The following is a 17306-nucleotide window of genomic DNA, read 5'->3' on the forward strand; positions in this document are numbered from 1 at the left end:
GGCCTCTCTAAGCTTAAATCAGGAGGTTGGTGGGGCTCCATTCCCTTCTGGAGGTTCTAAAGGAATCTTTTTTTTTTTTTTTACCTTTTACAGCTTCACATGTGGCCCCCCTTGTTTGTTTTCAAAGCTGTTAATGGAGGGTTGAGTCCTTGTGTCACATCATTACAACCTTCTTTTGCTTCCCTCTTGCATTTTTCAAGAACCTTTGTTATGACCTTCGGCCCTCCCAGATAATTCAGGATAATCTCATTTTAAAAGCAGATGACAGCAACCTTAATTTCTCTTTGCCACGTTTGGTAACATATTCACAGGTTTCAGGAATTAGTACATTTAGTTGGACATTATTGGGAAGTTATTAGTCTGCCTACCATGTGTGTTAACGGGGATGCACGATGTCCATCCTTTTGTGACCACATAGACTGTAGCCCACCAGGCTCCTCTGTCCGTGGAATTCTCCAGGCAAGAATACTGGTATGGGTTGCCATTCCCCTCTCCAGGGGATCTTCCCGACCCAGGGATTGAACCTGGGTCTCCTGCATTGTTGGCCGATTCTTTACTGTCTGAGCCACTAGGGATGCCCATTCTGCCTACCACACCACACCAAACATAAACTTAGTCAGACTGGACGTAAATGTTGCTCAGGAATCTATATGGATGAGTTTCTCAGGTGACCCTATGCATCTATTCTGACATGGGCCCAGCATGAGATCCAGAAGTCAGGCTCTGGGTGTTATTAGGGTGAGAACTGAGAGCACCACAGGTAAAGTGAGGCTGGAACCAAAACATGGAGATGGGGACTGGGCCAGGGATAATGGGGTGAGTAGAGACTCCTGTGCCCCCACAGCCTTTTTGTATAAGGATAGAAGGCTATTTGGTAAGGATGTTTTATAACCTAAGAAAGCAAGAACTTCAGAATGGAATCAGGGTAGTATTGGGGGAAAAGGTCCCCAGAATTCCTTGGATGTAGCTTGAATTATTTTTAAAAAATTTTCCTAGGCTCTATGGTGTCTGTGAATGCCACACACCAATGTGGAAACTCTTTTCCTCACATCTACCACCAATTAGCCTATCCTCTGGCAATCAAGCTTCCAACTGTCCCATCAGTGTAAAGGTGTGATATACTCCCACCTTTGTCTTCACTCCATTCCCCTATCAAAAATTCACAAGAGGAGAAACCAAGTACGTATTGACCCATCAGCATAATTGAGATGCACAGATGGACAGACTGCTTCCTGTATTCCTACAGCCTAGACGCCAGTGTGCTTTGCTGGGTAGATTCCTAGTAACAGCCACAGAGCACACATGTGTTCCCTTCCTGACATGTCCCATGCTCCTAAAGAGCCTCAGGCCAGAGGTCTACACATGAACTAGTTTCAAGGCCACCTCATTTTCCATTAATTCTAACATGAAAAATATTATGGTAAATATCCAAATAATTTTGGATGAGTCATTTATGGTGTTTCACCACACTGAACCGTTAACGTGGTCACCCCAAATTGGAATTTCTTAAATATTTACAAAAATATTAAGTGAAAAGGTCTATAAAATTAAATTGCTTATACTTTTGTAAGGAAAAATAGATACACAGGTAGAATAGTATGGAAGATAAAAACAAGAAGGGAAGAATTTAGTTTTGTATGTCAGATAAATAATGTATTTTAAATAAATAAAACCATGAAATAAAATATCAAGAATGGGCACCTAATAGTATTAAGTTTTATATGGCAGAAAGGCATGAGGAAGTATGCTAAGAAGTGTTTACACTTATGATTCCAGGGAGCTAAGAAATAGATACTTAATCTCTTCACAGCATTCCTTGCTGACAGGCCTATGTGGTTGCCCTGTGGTTGCCACCACCCTGTCTGTTCCCGCACCCTAGCCTCACAAGCCCATATGCCGAGGTCCACTCCTGGTCAGCTGCAGAAGTACCCAGACCAAAAGCTTTTCTTCCATCTCCTTTTGTGCCTCCCCTCTGCCCACAGCCTCTTTATTTCATTTCAAACACAGCTACTACAACACGTTTTATTTCACTGGAAAAATCTGTATAAAGAACCAAATCTGGTTCCCGCGAGGAAAACATTTACCACAGCTTAAATAAAAGTTAAGGGAAACGGGAGGGTAAGAGTGTCCTGCCTTGTGTGAGCTGTCACTGCCTTACTCTTGAATTCAGGCCCTGTGTGATGGAAACCACAGGTGTCCTGGAGAATTCCCTGCCCGGCCCTCTGATTAGGCCTTGAGAGCAGCTGTGACATCTGCTCTCTGGCCTGAGAGCTGAAGTCCTGGGAGCTGCCATGGTAGTTAGTTATCAAGGATGTATGCATAAACAATGCAGAAGGGACTGCACTGGTATCCAGCTAGTCACACAAAGGCAGTAACACTTCAACTAGGAAGGAAAATATATAATTTTATCAAAAAATAGTTCTAATATATAGAAAAACTTTTCAATCCTCTGGGGCCTTTGCCCCTATTTACATTCACAAAGCTGCTGAGTGAACCCAGGACTGACAGCAGAGCAGTGAGGCAGGCCTCCTCGGTGGAGCATTTCGGTCGCCTACTTCGTAAGTAGACGAAAGGTTAAAGAAGTAGGAGGGTTTTTCATTTGCTCATTTTATGAGAAAGAGGGGAATCACTGGAGGCGAAAGAAGCAAGACTTAGTCCTGGGTAAGTTTCAACTCTGCACAAACCCCAAGACAGATCTTTGAAAGCCTGGACCAGTGTCCTGTGTCCTTGAAAACCAGTGTTAACAAGTGGCTGATCTGAATGCTTTGTTGCCATGGAACCAATGTGGCTTATATTCTTTTTTCACTTTTTTTTCCCTCAGAATCCAGGTGGATAAGATATTGGGTGGGGAAAGTACCAAATAACTGAGGTGACAGGAAAGGATCACGTGGTGAGGACATTACACCAGCTTCTTGGCCTCAAAGAAGCTCTTGAGGTGACGCATCTGCCAGATGCCAGTGAGGATGAGGATGACAGTCTGAGCGATGGACCACCACAGGACCCTCTGGTTGGTGCTCTCACTGATCAGACGGAAGCGCTCTTCACGATACTGCATAGGACAATGGACCCAGGATTAAATGTGCGGGAAAGACAGTCTCAGCTGTTGTGAGGTCCTTCCCTCCCATGCCACTGCTCAACTATGGGACCAAACACCTTTTGAAATATTGCCTCTGATTCCCCTGGGAGTGCCCCAAGGACGTAACATGCTGCCCCTCCATGAGCTTCTCTGCTAGGACAGAAATCACACTCTTAAACCATTTCAACCAAGATCCCAAAATAAGGAGGCAGGCAATGGCTACTGCTAGAGTGTGAACTGTCCTCTCTACACTTTATTCTACAGAGCTGAAAAATGGCTATCTGCACTGATACCCACTGTTCCAGTCTTTGAACAGCCTGCTTCCCAAGTAGGGAAAGCCCCAAGAAGCAACTTCCAGGAGGTGTAATGGGTATAAAGGTCAACTGCCATGGCCAAGTACAGTGACATGCCCTTACCCTTTGGTAATCCTGCTCCTTCTGGATCTGCTCCACCTGATCAAGCAGCTGGCGGGCTCGGAGCTGTAGCTCCGTCAGCTTATCCTTGGCAGCAATCTCAGGGTAGTTGTTGGTATGCTCCCCAACCTGGATGTCTAGGTGCACACGCTAGGAGGAAATAAGGTTGAACCTCAAAGTCAGAGCCATTCTGAGGTTATGATGTCTAAGTGATGCAACCTCTGATGGTCTGTTGCAGGCTATGGAACATACTCTTGTCCCTGTGGGACAGAAGGGCAACTCTATTTCTTACTTGTAACTGTGCCACAAAGAGTTATAAATGATGTGCATGCTTGCTAAGTCGCTTCAGTTATGTCTCACTCTTTGTGACCTTGTGGACCACAGCCAGCTACGCTCCTCTGTCCATGGGTTCTCCAGGCAAGAATACTGGAGTGGGTTGCCATGCCCTTCTCCAGAGGATCTTCCTGACTCTTGGTCTCCTGCATCGGCAGGCAGGTTCTTTACTAAATCAAAACTTTGAAACCAAGTGACAGATTCTGAGCTCTGGCCAAAAGAAAACTGTTACCAGTCTGCCGCCAGCAAAGAGAGCCATCCTGGTAGAGTTGGAGTGCAGGCAAATCTGATGGTCACCAGGAGTGTGGGAAGTGAAGGTGAAGCGGCCCTCTGAGCCGTACTGCCGGGAGAGCACCACCTGCAACAGAGTAGTCAGTGAAAGCCCACACCTTTACTCTAACCTCACCAAGTGCAAGCTCGTGTCTTATGAGCTCTGTCCACCCCAAGAGCTCTAGTGAAGATGGCCCTACCTTGCCTTCAGGGTCCTTCACCTCCACGTGCATGCCCAGGCCGGGGGTCGAGGGCAGGAAGACCTCCTTCTGCTTATCCCACATTTGGGTGCGGTAGTTCCCTGCGGAATAGACAGAGCAGTCACAACCCGCCTAGTCCATCCAGCTCCCACACTCCGCGGCTCCCGGGACGCCAGACGGGGGCACTGCTCTCCAGGTCACCGTCCGGCGTCCTCAGAGTGCCGCTGCGAGCGGAGAGCCCGACGGCGTCTTGGGGACAACTCAGGGCCCGATCCACCCTCGCCCAGCCTGACCGATGACCATGGTCTCGTCGGGGATTTCTTCGATGAAGCAGCGCTTTTCGGTCTCGCCGATGTGGAAATAAAGCCCCCGGGCGCTTGCGGCGCACAGCGCAAGGAGCAGCAACGCCGGCAACCCCATTGCCCGCCGACGCCCAGCCCAGACACCTGCCAACGCGCGCCCTGTGCCTAGTGCGCATGCGCGCACCTGCGCCCCGCTCCCTGATGACGCAGAAAGACCAGGCGCAGGACGCGCTTGCGCGGTGACTCCCGCTTTGCGTCCGCTCCGCCCCGCCCCGCCCCGCCCGCGTCTTTTCGACCAAGTTACAGGGCCGAGGGGAGAGTGCGCACACGCAGGACGCCCGGAGACTGGCTGATCCCTCCCGCTCTCTGGAGGCGCAGTGGGCTCCGTCAACTGCCAACAAGCGGCTTCTGCTCAGTGCGCACGCGCGCGCCTGCGCGGTGCTCCCAGCAAGCGCGGCGTGGCAAAGCAAGAGTATGGAAACGTTGACACCTCCTTCGCCCCTGCTGCTTGCCCGTCAGCCTGCGCCGAGGTGTGGGTGCTGTATCCGGAAGATTGGGTCGACGTAGGCTTCCGAACTCGGGGTCCACCGAGGAAAGGAAAGTCGGAATCCGGGGACCGACAGACCGTTCCCAAGACCCCGACTAGGTGGATACCGGAGTGAGAAATCGTGTAGGAGCCTCAGGCGCATTCGGTGCCGCCTGGAGTAGCGGCTCACCGAGGCTTTGGAAGCCATGACCCCGGGGTGGAAGCCTCACCTGGGTGGGGCTCCAACAGACCTACTGGAAACGGTATTCCAAGCCTTGGGGCGCCAACAGGTTTAGGTGTTCCAGATTTTAGGAGTTCATCAGTTTTGTTACTTGAGATGACGGCGTGGCAATGATTATTTTCTGACACTCCTCTGCTAGGGTTATACACGGAAGTGTTCACAGATAGTCACCCGAGGGTGCTTACCAGGAAGAGAAAGTGGAGATTGGGCTAAAGGTGAGAGGTGTGTGGGAGGAGGGACGAATAGAGATGGTTCAGTGGTCACAAGACTGCACCCAAAGGGCGAGGCTTGGCGGCGTCTCCGCCTCTGTTTCCAGCCCTTATTGTTCTCTCTCAACTTGTCCAACTGCTCATTGTCTTCTAGGTGAAGATTTGGAACGTGCAGTCCTTTGGGCTGTGGGTCTGCTCCACTGTTTCACAGTGGTTTAGGGCTCAGAGTGGAGAGAGATGTGAAGCAGAACAAAATCCAGCCAGCCTTGTGGGTCTGATGGGCACGTGACAAGTGCAAGTGGGGGTCCAGAGCTTGTTCTGCTGCTTCCCATCCTTCCTAAACACAAATCCTGTAAAAATCATTCTTATCGTGCTTGGTATTGTGTTGGGTTAGTCACTAAGTCGTGTCCGGCTCTTGTGACCTCACGGACTGTAACTGCCAGGTTCTGTCCGTGGGATTCTCCAGGCAAGAATACTGGAGTGAATTGCCATTTTCTTCTCCAGGGGTCTTCCCCACCCAAGAATCTGCAGTGTTGGATACATTCCTATTTATCTCTTAAAAAGTAGGTTTGAACCAAGGCAAATATCCTAGTGGCATTAAAGAAGTTTTACAAGGAAACCTTTCCTGAGCAGCAGCAGTTGTGCGGTGAGGACGGAAAATAAGCTCTCTTTTTTTAGAAGCTGGAAATTTAAGTATGAAATCTGATTTTTAAATATTAGCATATGACTCAGCTTTAATGAAATGGACAAGTCACAGTCTGGCCACATTCAGCAGTCAGTCATGCGGACAACTTCTGATCTCATCCAAATTCAGTAGGGGACAGTCTACTTGTTTAAGTGACGACCTCTGTGCAGGTTCCTCCCTTTTCTGTGACCTTCACCTTCTTTGAACAAACTGGTGCGACTTGAGAATGAGTATCTGGGCTAAGAAAATTGAGGAAAAGTCTTGAGGAAAACTTAGAATGAGGAGGTCTATGAGGCATGTTTACATCTCCTAATGAGAGCATTCCTCTTGTGGGACAGAGGAAGGCAAAAAAGAAGCTAGAAAGGTCCTTACTGGGTGTGGAATTAGAGCAAAGGAAGGTTGAAAATTTGTCTTAAAATTTTTATTAAGAGAATTTCCAAACACATAGAATAGTTACAATGAGCTTTTATATACTAGCAACCAGTTTCAACAGGAATCAAAATTTTGCCTTATTTATCCATTTCTGCATTTTTTCCCTGAAGTGTGTTAAAGATTCCCTGGACATCATATAATTTTACCTATAAATATTCCAGTGTATTTCTAGCCAATATGGACTGTTAATAACTATCACACCCAAAACAAAAATAATTCTTTAATAATTCTAGTACTTAGTATATTTTTAGTTCCCCCCACCCCCATCTCAATAAACTTTGGATTGTTAAAGGACTATTTACTACATTCATTGATACATCTTTTAAACCTCTTTTGATACATAGTAGTCACACCTTATCTAAGGGGGATATGGTCCAGGACTTCCAGTGAATGCCTGAAACCACATCTCTCCCTCTCTCCCTCCCCTGTGTTTTATTCTATACATACCCATGGTAATGTTTATAAGTTAGGCACAGTGAGAAATTAACAATAACTAATAGCAAAATAAAACATACTGTCATAAGAGTTATGTGAATATGGTATCAGAATGTTTTGTACAAATGTAATGCCTTTTCCATCTTAACTAAGCAGGAATCATGTTGTGGTTGTAACTTTTGCAGTTTGAGGTTCAACAGCAAAACCAGCAAGAATTTTTCTTTCTTTACAATTTCACAGAAGTTTCACCCTTTAATATAGATCTTAACAACTTTAGCATAAGATTTTTTTTTCTTAGTTGAAAATTTTCACCTTTTGACTTAAAGGAAGCACTTTGCAGCTTCTCTCTGGCTTACCTGAATTGCCAACCTAACTACTCTTGCACTTTGGGGTCATTGTTGATTAAACCTAAGCACTGTGATAGTGGTACAGCCAGTCTGATAACTAAGAGGGCCGCTATAAACAGGCAGGATATGCCTGGACAAAGAGATGATTCTTGTCCCAGGCAGGACAGAGCAAGATTTACCATACTACTCTGAATAGTGAGCAACTTAAAATTTATGAGTTGTTTCTGTAATTTTCTATTTAATATTTTCAGACTGCTGTGGACCACAGGAAGCCAAATCTGTGGATAAGCAATTCCCCTTCCCTTTCCATTGATGATGGTGATGCCATCTACTTATTGAAGCAACTTGATCATTGAACCCATAGAATTTTCCACATTCTGAATTTGGTTGATTGTTTCTTCATGTGATATTTAACATGTTTCTCTGCACTTGGTATATCCTTCAAACAAATCTAGAGCCAGTGAGGATTTATAGTAAGACAGTGTGTTTCAGTGCATTAAACCCATTACCCTTTATAATGCTCAAATTCTCCAATAAAACATTGTTTTGCTATACCCTTTTGACACAATTGTAGTAGTCTTTAGGGTCTTCCTTGTTTCCATTTTGTACATTTCCTGCCGTAGGCATAAAATCAGCCATTTATCCAAGGAATGCTAAATCACTTTAGCAAAAAATGGTATGTATTTTTTTTTCCTTAAAAAGAACCCTGGAATTTGTCCTAATTGATGGGTAATCTTGATATTATTGGGACTTTCCTGTCAGTCCAGTGGTTAAGACTCCGTGCTTCTGCTGTAGGAGGGTTAGAGATCAATCACTAGTCGGGGAACTAAAATCCTGCATGGCACAGCCAAAACAAAAAATTGCATTCCCCACAGGAAGAAACCTGTCTTAGGTAATCTAATTCCCCTGGTCCCAGACCTTTACCCTGCAAAGGTGGGAGGAAGAAATTCCTGCAAGCCTTGACCTAGGCTAGCTAGCCATTCATCAACCAGTATCTGCTGAGTAGACATTTGTACCAGACACTTTTAAACCCTGGGAACACACTGGTGAATGAAACAAAAATCCTTGTCCTTGCAGATTTATTTTAATTATTGTCTATCAATAAGATAAATGAGTAAATATATAGCATGTCAGATGGAGGAAAGTATCAGGGAGGAAAATAAAGGGAGTATGAATGATGGTCCCCCAAAGACATGTCAATGTTTGAGTCCCCAGAACCTGTGAATGTCACCTTACTTGGAGAAAGGATCTTGCAAATATAATGAAGGATCTTGATGAGATAATCCTGGATTATCTATGTGGGCCCTAAGTCCAATGACAAGTGTCTTTATGAGAGACACAGATTAGGATGACTACTATTAACAAATAATAACAAGGCTTCCCTGGTGTTTCAGTGGTAAAGAATCTGCCTGCCAATGCAGGAAACACAGGTTTGATCCCTAGTCTGGGAAGATCCCACATGGCACACAGCAACTAAGCCTGTGTGCCACAAACACTGAGCCTGTGTTCTGCAACAAGAGAAGCCATCAAAATGAGAAGCCCGCATACTGCAATGAAGAGTAGCTTCTGCTTGCCACAACTAGAGGAAAGTCCATACAGCAACAAAGACCCAGCATAGCCAAAAATAATTTTTTAAATGTTCATTATTATAATAACAGAAAACAATAGGTGTTGATAAAGTGGAGAAACTGGAACCTTTGTGAACTATTGGTGGAAACATAAAATGGCTCAACCACTATGTAAAGTTGTATTGAGGTTCCTCAAAAAAATAAAAATAAAATTATATGCATGTATCCTCAGTCGCTTCAGTCATGTCCAACTGTTTGCAACCCTATAAACTGTAGCCCACCAGGCTCCTCTGTCTATGGGATTCTACAGGTAAGAATACTGTAGTGGATTACCATTTCCTCCTCCAGGAGATCTTCCCAACCCAGGGATCAAACCCAAGCCTCCCACATTGCAGGCAGATTGTTCACTGCTGAGCCACTGAGGAAGCCCAAAATTACCATATATCCCAGCAATCCCACTTCTGGATAGATCTGTAAAAGAATTCAAAGCGGGATTTTGGAAAGACATTTGCACATCCATATTCATAGCACTATTCACAATACTCAAGAGGTAGAAGCAACTCAAATGTTCATCAGTGGGTGGATAAAGGATAAACAAAATGTGATATATACATACTATGGAGTAGTATCCAGCCTTAGAAAGGAAATTCTGCAATATGATAACACTATGGATGAACCTTGAGAATATTATGCTAAGTGAAATAAGCCAGTCACAAAGGACAAATATATATGACTCCATTTATATGAGGTATCTAGAGTAGTAAATTCAGAGACACAGAATGGTGGTTACAAGCAGGGAGGGGGAGAATGGGGAGTTGCCTATTGGGTAGTTCAGTCACTCAGTTGTGTCCGACTCTTTGTGACCCCATGAACCGCAGCAAACCAGGCCTCCCTATCCATCACCAACTGCTGGAGTTAACCTAAACCCATGTCCATTGAGTCGGTGATGCCATCCAACCATCTCATCCTCTGTCGTCCCGTTCTCCTCCTGCCCTTAATCTTTCCCAGCATCAGGTCTTCTCAAATGAGTCAGCTCTTCGCATCAGGTAGCCAAAGTACTGGATCTTAGTTTTATGAATGTTGAGCTTTAAGCCATGTGCAAAAAGGTGATGTTGGATTTCTACTGCACATCATATACAGTTCTTCAACATCAGTCCTTCCAATGAATATTCAGGACTGATTTCCTTAAGGATGGACTGGTTTGATTTCCTTGCAGTCCAAGGGACTCTCAAGAGTCTTCTCCAACACCACAGTTCAAAAGCATCAATTCTTCAGCGTTCAACTTTCTTTCTTTATGGTCCAACTCCCACATCCATATGTGACTATTGGAAACACCATAGCCTTGACTAGACGGACCTTTGTTGGCAAAGTAATGTCTCTGCTTTTTAATATGCTGTCTATGTTGGTCATAACTTTCCTTCCAAGGAGTAAGCATCTTTTAATTTCATGGCTGCAATCGCCATCTGCAGTGATTTTGGAGCCCAGAAAAATAAAGTCAGCCACTGTTCCCACTGTTTGCCCATCTATTTGCCATGAAGTGATGGGACCAGATGCCATGATCTTTGTTTTCCGAATGTTGAGCTTTAAGCCAACTTTTTCACTCTCCACTTTCACTTTCATCAAGAGGCTTTTTAGTTCCTCTTCACTTTCTGCCATAATGGTGGTGTCATCTGCATATCTGAGGTTACTGATATTTCTTCCAGCAATCTTGATTCCAGCTTGTGCTTCTTCCAGCCCAGCATTTCTCATGATATACTCTGCATTTAAGTTAAATAAGCAGGGTGGCAATATATAGCCTTGATGTACTCCTTTTCTTATTTGGAACCAGTCTGTTGTTCCATGTCCAGTTCTAACTGTTGCTTCCTGACCTGCATACGGATTTCTCAAGAGGCAAGTCAGGTGGTCTGGTATTCCCATCTCCTTCAGAATTTTCCACAGTTTATTGTGATCCACACAAAGGCTTTGGCATAGTCAACAAAGCAGAAATAGATGTTTTCCTGAAACTCTCTTGCTTTTTTGATGATCCAGCAGATGTTGGCAATTTGATCTCTGGTTCCTCTGCCTTTTCTAAAACCAGCTTGAACATCTGGAAGTTCACGGTTCATGTATTGCTGAAGCCTGGCTTGGAGAATTTTGAGGATTCCTTTGCTAGCGTGTGAGATGAGTGCAATTGTGCAGTAGTTTGAGCATTCTTTGGCATTGCCTTTCTTTGGGATTGGAATGAAAACTGAGCTTTTCCAGTCCTGTGGCCACTGCTGAGTTTTCCAAATTTGTTGACATATTGAGTGCAGCACTTTCACAGCATCATCTTTCAGGATTTGAAATAGCTCAACTGGAATTCCATCACCTCCACTAGCTTTGTTCATAGTGATGCTTCCTAAGGCCCACTTGACTTCACATTCCAGGATGTCTGGCTCTAGGTCAGTGATCACACCATCGTGATTATCTGGGTCATGAAGATCTTTTTGTACAGCTCTTCTGTGTATTCTTGCCACCTCTTCTTAATATCTACTGCTTCTGTTAGGTCCACACCATTTCTGTCCTTTATTGTGCCCATCTTTGCATGAAAATTTCCCTTGGTATCTCTAATTTTCTTGAAGAGATCTCTAGTCTTTCCCAGTCTATTGTTTTCCTCTATTTCTTTGCATTGATCACTGAGGAAGGCTTTCTTATCTCTCCTTGCTATTCTTTGGAACTCTGCATTCAAATAGGTATATCTTTCCTTTTCTCCTTTGCTTTTTGCTTTGGGTAAAACTCTATTGGGTAGAGTTTCAGATTTGTAGGAGGAAGTTCTGGAGATCTGTTTCACAACCCTGTAAATGTACTCAATGCCACTCACCTGTACATGTAAAAAAGAGAGAAATACACAGAAAAAGAGGTGCCCATGTGATCACAGAGGCAGGCACTGGAGCAATGCAGCCACAAACTTAAGGAATGCCTGAAGCCACCAGAAATTAGACGATACAAGGAATGAAATCTCTTTCAAAGCCTCTGGAGAGAGCACAACCCAGCTGACACCTTGATTTTGGACTTCTGCAATCTCTAAATGTAATAGAATGAATTTCTGTTTTGTTTTTTTTTTTTGGTCATGCCATGCAGCACATGGCATGCCAACCAGGGACTGAACCTTTACTGCATGCAGTGGAAGCACGGACTCTTAACCACTGGACTGCAAAGGGAGGTTCACATTTCTGTTGTTTTCAATGCACTTTATTTGTGGTAATTTGTTATGGCACCCTCAGGAAACTTCACACAGGAGTGAACGTGTGAATGTCTGGTCAGATGTGGGATGGGGTACAATAGAGTGGCCAAGGAAAGTTCACTGAGAAGGTGCCATGTGAGAGAGGCCCTCTAGATGCAAGTTAACATGGATACCCGAGGAAACAGTGAAAGTGCCAAGGATGGTGTGTGTCTTGTGAGTTGAGGAAGGGCAAGGAGGCCAGTATGGCAGGAGGAGAGGCTCTGAGGGGAAAAGTAGGAGGAAATGAGGTCATAGAGGGGAGTGGGAAGACTAGGTAGAGCTTTTAGACCATTTTAAGGACCTTGGCAAATAAATGAAATCCCCTTCAGGGATTCTGAGTAAGGAATGATTGATCTTAGATTTTTAACTGATCCTGTTCAAGCAAAAGATAATCATTGTAAAACATAATCAATGAATAAAAAATATTTTTATAAGTAATGTTTAATTTCAATTAGGTTTTTTACTCATCTTGCAGTTTATGGGAAATTCAGAAGTTAGAAGACATCATGAGGAAATAATAAGGTAAATCTAGAATATGAAACAATTGACTCCAACCTTTCAAAAATTAAAGCCAAACAAAAGGGGGGGGAGTGGGAGAAATGTACTAATTTAAGAAACTAAAGATGCATAATATTAAATAAGACATGTGAACCATGACTGGGCCTTGATGTGGTAGAATGTTGGCTTCCCAGGTGGCGCTAGTGGTAATGAACCTGCCTGCCAATGTAGGAGAGGTAAGAGACGTGGGTTTGATCCCTGGGTCAGGAAGATCCCCTGGAGGAGGGCATGGCAACCCATTCCAGTATTCTTGACTGGAGAATCCCATGGAGACAGAGGAGCCTGGCAGGTTACAGTTCATAGGTCTCAAAGAGTTGGACACGACTGAAGCAACTAAGCACAACACAGCACAGCATAGCAACAAAGCACAGCACACAACTAAGCATACCAAGTGGTAGAATGTCTACAAAGGCCTTACCCAAACAATCCCTCCGATCCCCATGTCCACATGCTCTTCCCACTGAGGGCTGGCATCTATTTTCTTTCCCCTGGAATCTGGTTCTGGCCCCGTGACTTGCACTGACCCATTCAATACAATGGAAAAAAAGCTGTATGGCTCTGGTACCTGGGCCTTAAGCCTTGTAGCTTCTCTTTTCGCTGTCTGGAATCCAGCTGATAAAAGGTCCAGCCTGAGCCTCCAATTAATAGAATGAGACCATTCAGTTCCAGAAGAACTGCCCCAGCCAATACAACACAGGACAAAGATGAACTATCAAATAACTGGAAAAAATGAACACAGTCTTTATGGACTGATATATAAACTTTCCAGGAGTCTTTGCTAAAGTTAAAAAAGCAAGGTACAGAAGACAGTACCTAATATGTTATCTTTAGCGTCTGTATTTGCATGAAAAATGCTAGAAGACTATATAAGACTATAAGTGGTTATAGGTAACATGAATATTCAGCAAATATACACCAGCATGGTTGTGCCAATTAAAATATAGAAATACCTCTGTCCTAGTTGGTAAATTGCCACTCTCCAAGCCCCTGAATTCCCTCCACCTCTGCTCTCATCCTGGAATACTTGATTGCTCCGTGATTCAACAAATAGTTACCTCTGGCAGGAATGGGGTTTGAGAGGCCAGCAGACTATGATATGGATGGTAACAGGCATGCAAGGGAGACTCTGCAAACTAGACCTTTTAATATTGTTCTGATTTCTGAACCAAGTGAATATGGTACCTATTTAATAAAATATATTTCAAAAACAAAAGCAATACAACTGCCATTCCCTATCAAAGTACCTTGTTTTACAGATTTCAAATTAATTGCTACCTTGCTGGTTTACCATAAAATGTTAGCATATGACATTTTAGATATTGCCTGTGTTGTGTTCACTTCTATATTCCCAGCACTTAGAACCAACCCAGTAGAAATATTTGTTGAATGAATGCAGAATACATATTTTGGTGAAAAAACATACTGAACAAAAGACATTGACTATAGTGAAGGCAGTGCTCAGAGGAAATTTTATAGTTGTAAAAGTGTGCATTAATCAAGAAGAAAGGGAATTCCCTGGTGGTACAGTAGTTGAGACTCTGTGCTTCCAACGAAGGGGGCATGAGTTTAATTCCTGGTGAAGATCTTACATGCCATGTGGCAAAAACAAATGAACAAACAATAATCAATAACCTAACTTTACACTTTAATGAATTAAAAAAGAGAGGGAAAGAAAAAAGAGCAAACTAAAAGCTAGCAGAAGAAAGGAAATAATATAGATTAGAGGCAATAGGGGAATTCCCTGGTGCGCCCAGTGGTTAGGATTCCATGTTTTCACTGGCAAGAGTATGGGTTCAATCTCTCCCTGGTCAGTCAGTTCAGCCACTCAGTCATGTCTGACTCTTTTAGACTCCATGGACTGCAGCACGCCAGGCCTCCCTGTCCATCACCAACTCCCAAAGTTTACTCAAACTCACGTCCATTGAGTCAGTGATGCCATCCAACCATCTCATCCTCTGTCATCCCCTTCTCCTCCCGCCATCAATCTTTCCCAGCATCAGGGCCTTTTCCAATGAGTCAGTTCTTCACATCAGGTGGCCAAAGTATTGGCTCTTAGTTTTATGAATGTTGAACTCTAAGCCATGTGCAAAAAGATGATGTTGGATTTCTACTACACATCATATACAGTTCTTCAACATCAATCCTTCCAATGAATAATCAGGACTGATTTCCTTTAGGATGGACTAGTTTGATCTCCTTGTAGTCCAAGGGACTCTCAAGAGTCTTCTCCAACACCACAGTTCAAAAACATCAATTCTTCAGCGTTCAGCTTTCTTTCTTTATGGTCCAACTCCCACATCCATACATGACTACTGGAAAAACCATAGCCTTGACTAGACGGACCTTTTTTGGCAAAGTAATGTCTCCGCTTTTTAATATGTTGTCTATGTTCCTTCCAAGGAGTAAGCATCTTTTAATTTCATGGCTGCAATCGCCATCTGCAGTGATTTTGGAGCCCAAAAAAATAAAGTCTGTCACTGTTTCTACTGTTTCCCCATCTATTTTCCATGAAGTGATGGGACCAGATGCCATGATCTTAGTTTTATGAATGTTGAGCTTTAAGCCATGTGCAAAAAGATGATGTTGAATTCCTAATGCACATCATATACAAAAATTAACTCAAAATGCATAGACAACCTAAATAAAAAAGCTAAAACCATAAAATTCTTAGAAGAAGGATAAATCTTCATGATCTCAGATTTAGCAATGGATTCTTGGCTATGACAGATAATGAACTATGCAACAACAAACATGGATAAAAAAATGTACTTCAAAGTTTAAAACTGTTGTTCATTAAATAACGTTATAAATAAAGCAAAAAGACAACCTACAGAATGGGAGAAAATATTTGCAACTCATATACCTGATGAGGGGTTAATATATAAAGAACTCTTCCAACTCAACAATGAGACAAAAACCCCAATTCAAAAAAGGGCAAACGACTTAAACTTTTCTCCAAAGAAGATATACAAATGGCCAATAAACACATAAAAAATTTGATGTAATTAGTCATTAGGGAAATGCAAAACAAGACAACAATGATATCGCCTCACATACTAATATTGCTATAATAAAAAAAGTTTTTTAAGAAATTAAGTACTGAAGGATATGCGGAAGAGTTGAAACCATCATGCACTGCTAGTGTGAATGTAAAATGGTATGGGCCCTGTGGGAAACAGTTTAGCACTTGCTCAGAAAGCTGGAGATAGAATTACCATATGACCAACCACTTATGCTCCTAGGAAATACCCAATAAAATTGTAAACAAGTACTTGACAGACACTTGTAAGCCAATGATCATTGTAGTGAAACCAAGCAGGACCCTGTGGGACTTTCCAGGGACAGACTCCAGTATCCAGTATTTTTTTTTTATGATTTTAATTTTATTTAATTTTGGCTGTGCTGGGTCTTCATTGCTGTTCAGGCTTTTCTCTAGTTGTGGTGAGCAGGCTTTTCTATAGTTGTAGTACATGGATTTCTCATTGCAGTGGCTTCTTTTGTTAGGAGCATGAGCTCTAAGGCGTGCAGGCTTCAGTAGTTGTAGCATGCGGGCTCAGTAGTCGTGGCTCACAGGCTCTAGAGCACATGTTCAGTAGTTGTGGCACATGGGTTTAGTTGCTCCCATGTGCCCATAGGCATGTGGGATATTAGTTGCACATAGGCATGTGGGATCTTCCTGGACCAGGAATCTAACCCATGTCTTCTGCACTGGCTGGTGGATTCTTGACCACTGAGCCACCAGGGAAGCCCTACCCTGTCTCTTGTTTGTAGATAAGCTTTAGCCCCTAAGCTTACCCTAAGTTCCAAAGAGCAAATTTAATCAGAGAAGTGAGAAAAAGCAAAAAGAAAGGAAAACAGTCAAGGCAAATTAATAATAATTTAGCCATAAAACAAAGTCAAGGACCTCCTCAAGAGTTGTAGATGGTATTCTGAACCATATCCTTGAGTTGTTTTGCAGATACAAAAACCCCCACTAGGGGGAGGACGTTAACTGCATACTGAACACAAGCTCATAGAGCCCAGGCCAGCTGGAACCAGAAGGCTGATGACTGCTGAAATAGCACCTAGTTACTTCACCAACCAATCAGAAGAATGTCCTCCAGGCACCCTGTGACCCTCTCCCCTAAAGTTGCCTTTCAAAACACTTCCCTGGGAATTCTCTGGCAGCCCAGTGATCAGGACTCTGTACTTTCATTACTGGGGTCATGGGTTCAATCCCTAGTCAGGGAACTAGGATCCTGCAAGCCACATGGTACAGCCAAAAATAAAGAATAAAAATTTAAAAAACAAACAAAACCTTTCTTGAAAGCCATTGAGGAGTTCTGATCTTTTGAGCACAAGCTGCCTTTTTTCCTTGCTTGGCCTTGCAATAAACACTGTATTTTCTTTCACCACAAACTGGTGTCAGTAGATTGGTCTTGCTGCCAGTCACGCAAGTAGACCCAAGTTTAGTTCAGTAACAGTAGCACT

At 43.4% G+C, this 17306-nt stretch overlaps 1 protein-coding gene across 1 annotated transcript; it reads right to left on the minus strand.

Moving 5' to 3' along the window:
• Positions 1-2008: 2008 nt before the first annotated feature.
• On the minus strand, positions 2009-5328 carry TMED4 (transmembrane p24 trafficking protein 4). The gene is made up of 6 exons (XM_027538433.1): positions 5220-5328; positions 4586-5002; positions 4293-4393; positions 4055-4180; positions 3493-3639; positions 2009-3049 (listed from the first exon to the last, which is right to left on the minus strand). The coding sequence occupies exons 1-6, from the start codon at positions 5326-5328 to the stop codon at positions 2900-2902; spliced, it is 1050 nt and encodes a 349-aa protein (XP_027394234.1). The 3' UTR covers positions 2009-2899.
• Between the last annotated feature and the right edge of the window lie 11978 nt (positions 5329-17306).

This window comes from Bos indicus x Bos taurus, chromosome 4, assembly GCF_003369695.1.
Source record: "Bos indicus x Bos taurus breed Angus x Brahman F1 hybrid chromosome 4, Bos_hybrid_MaternalHap_v2.0, whole genome shotgun sequence".
In the NCBI taxonomy this organism is placed as follows: domain Eukaryota; kingdom Metazoa; phylum Chordata; class Mammalia; order Artiodactyla; family Bovidae; genus Bos; species Bos indicus x Bos taurus.

Bases quoted from the DNA above. Each gene is read 5' to 3' on its own strand.
- TMED4 (XM_027538433.1), bottom strand. From the start codon at position 5,328: ATGGCTTCCAAAGCCTCGGTGAGCCGCTACTCCAGGCGGCACCGAATG. The intron at 5,003-5,219 runs GTCTGTCGGTCC...CGCACTGAGCAG, and splicing joins TAGTCGGGGTCTTGGGAACG to AAGCCGCTTGTTGGCAGTTG. The intron at 3,640-4,054 runs GTAACAGTTTTC...ATTTCCTCCTAG, and splicing joins TCTTTGCTGGCGGCAGACTG to CGTGTGCACCTAGACATCCA.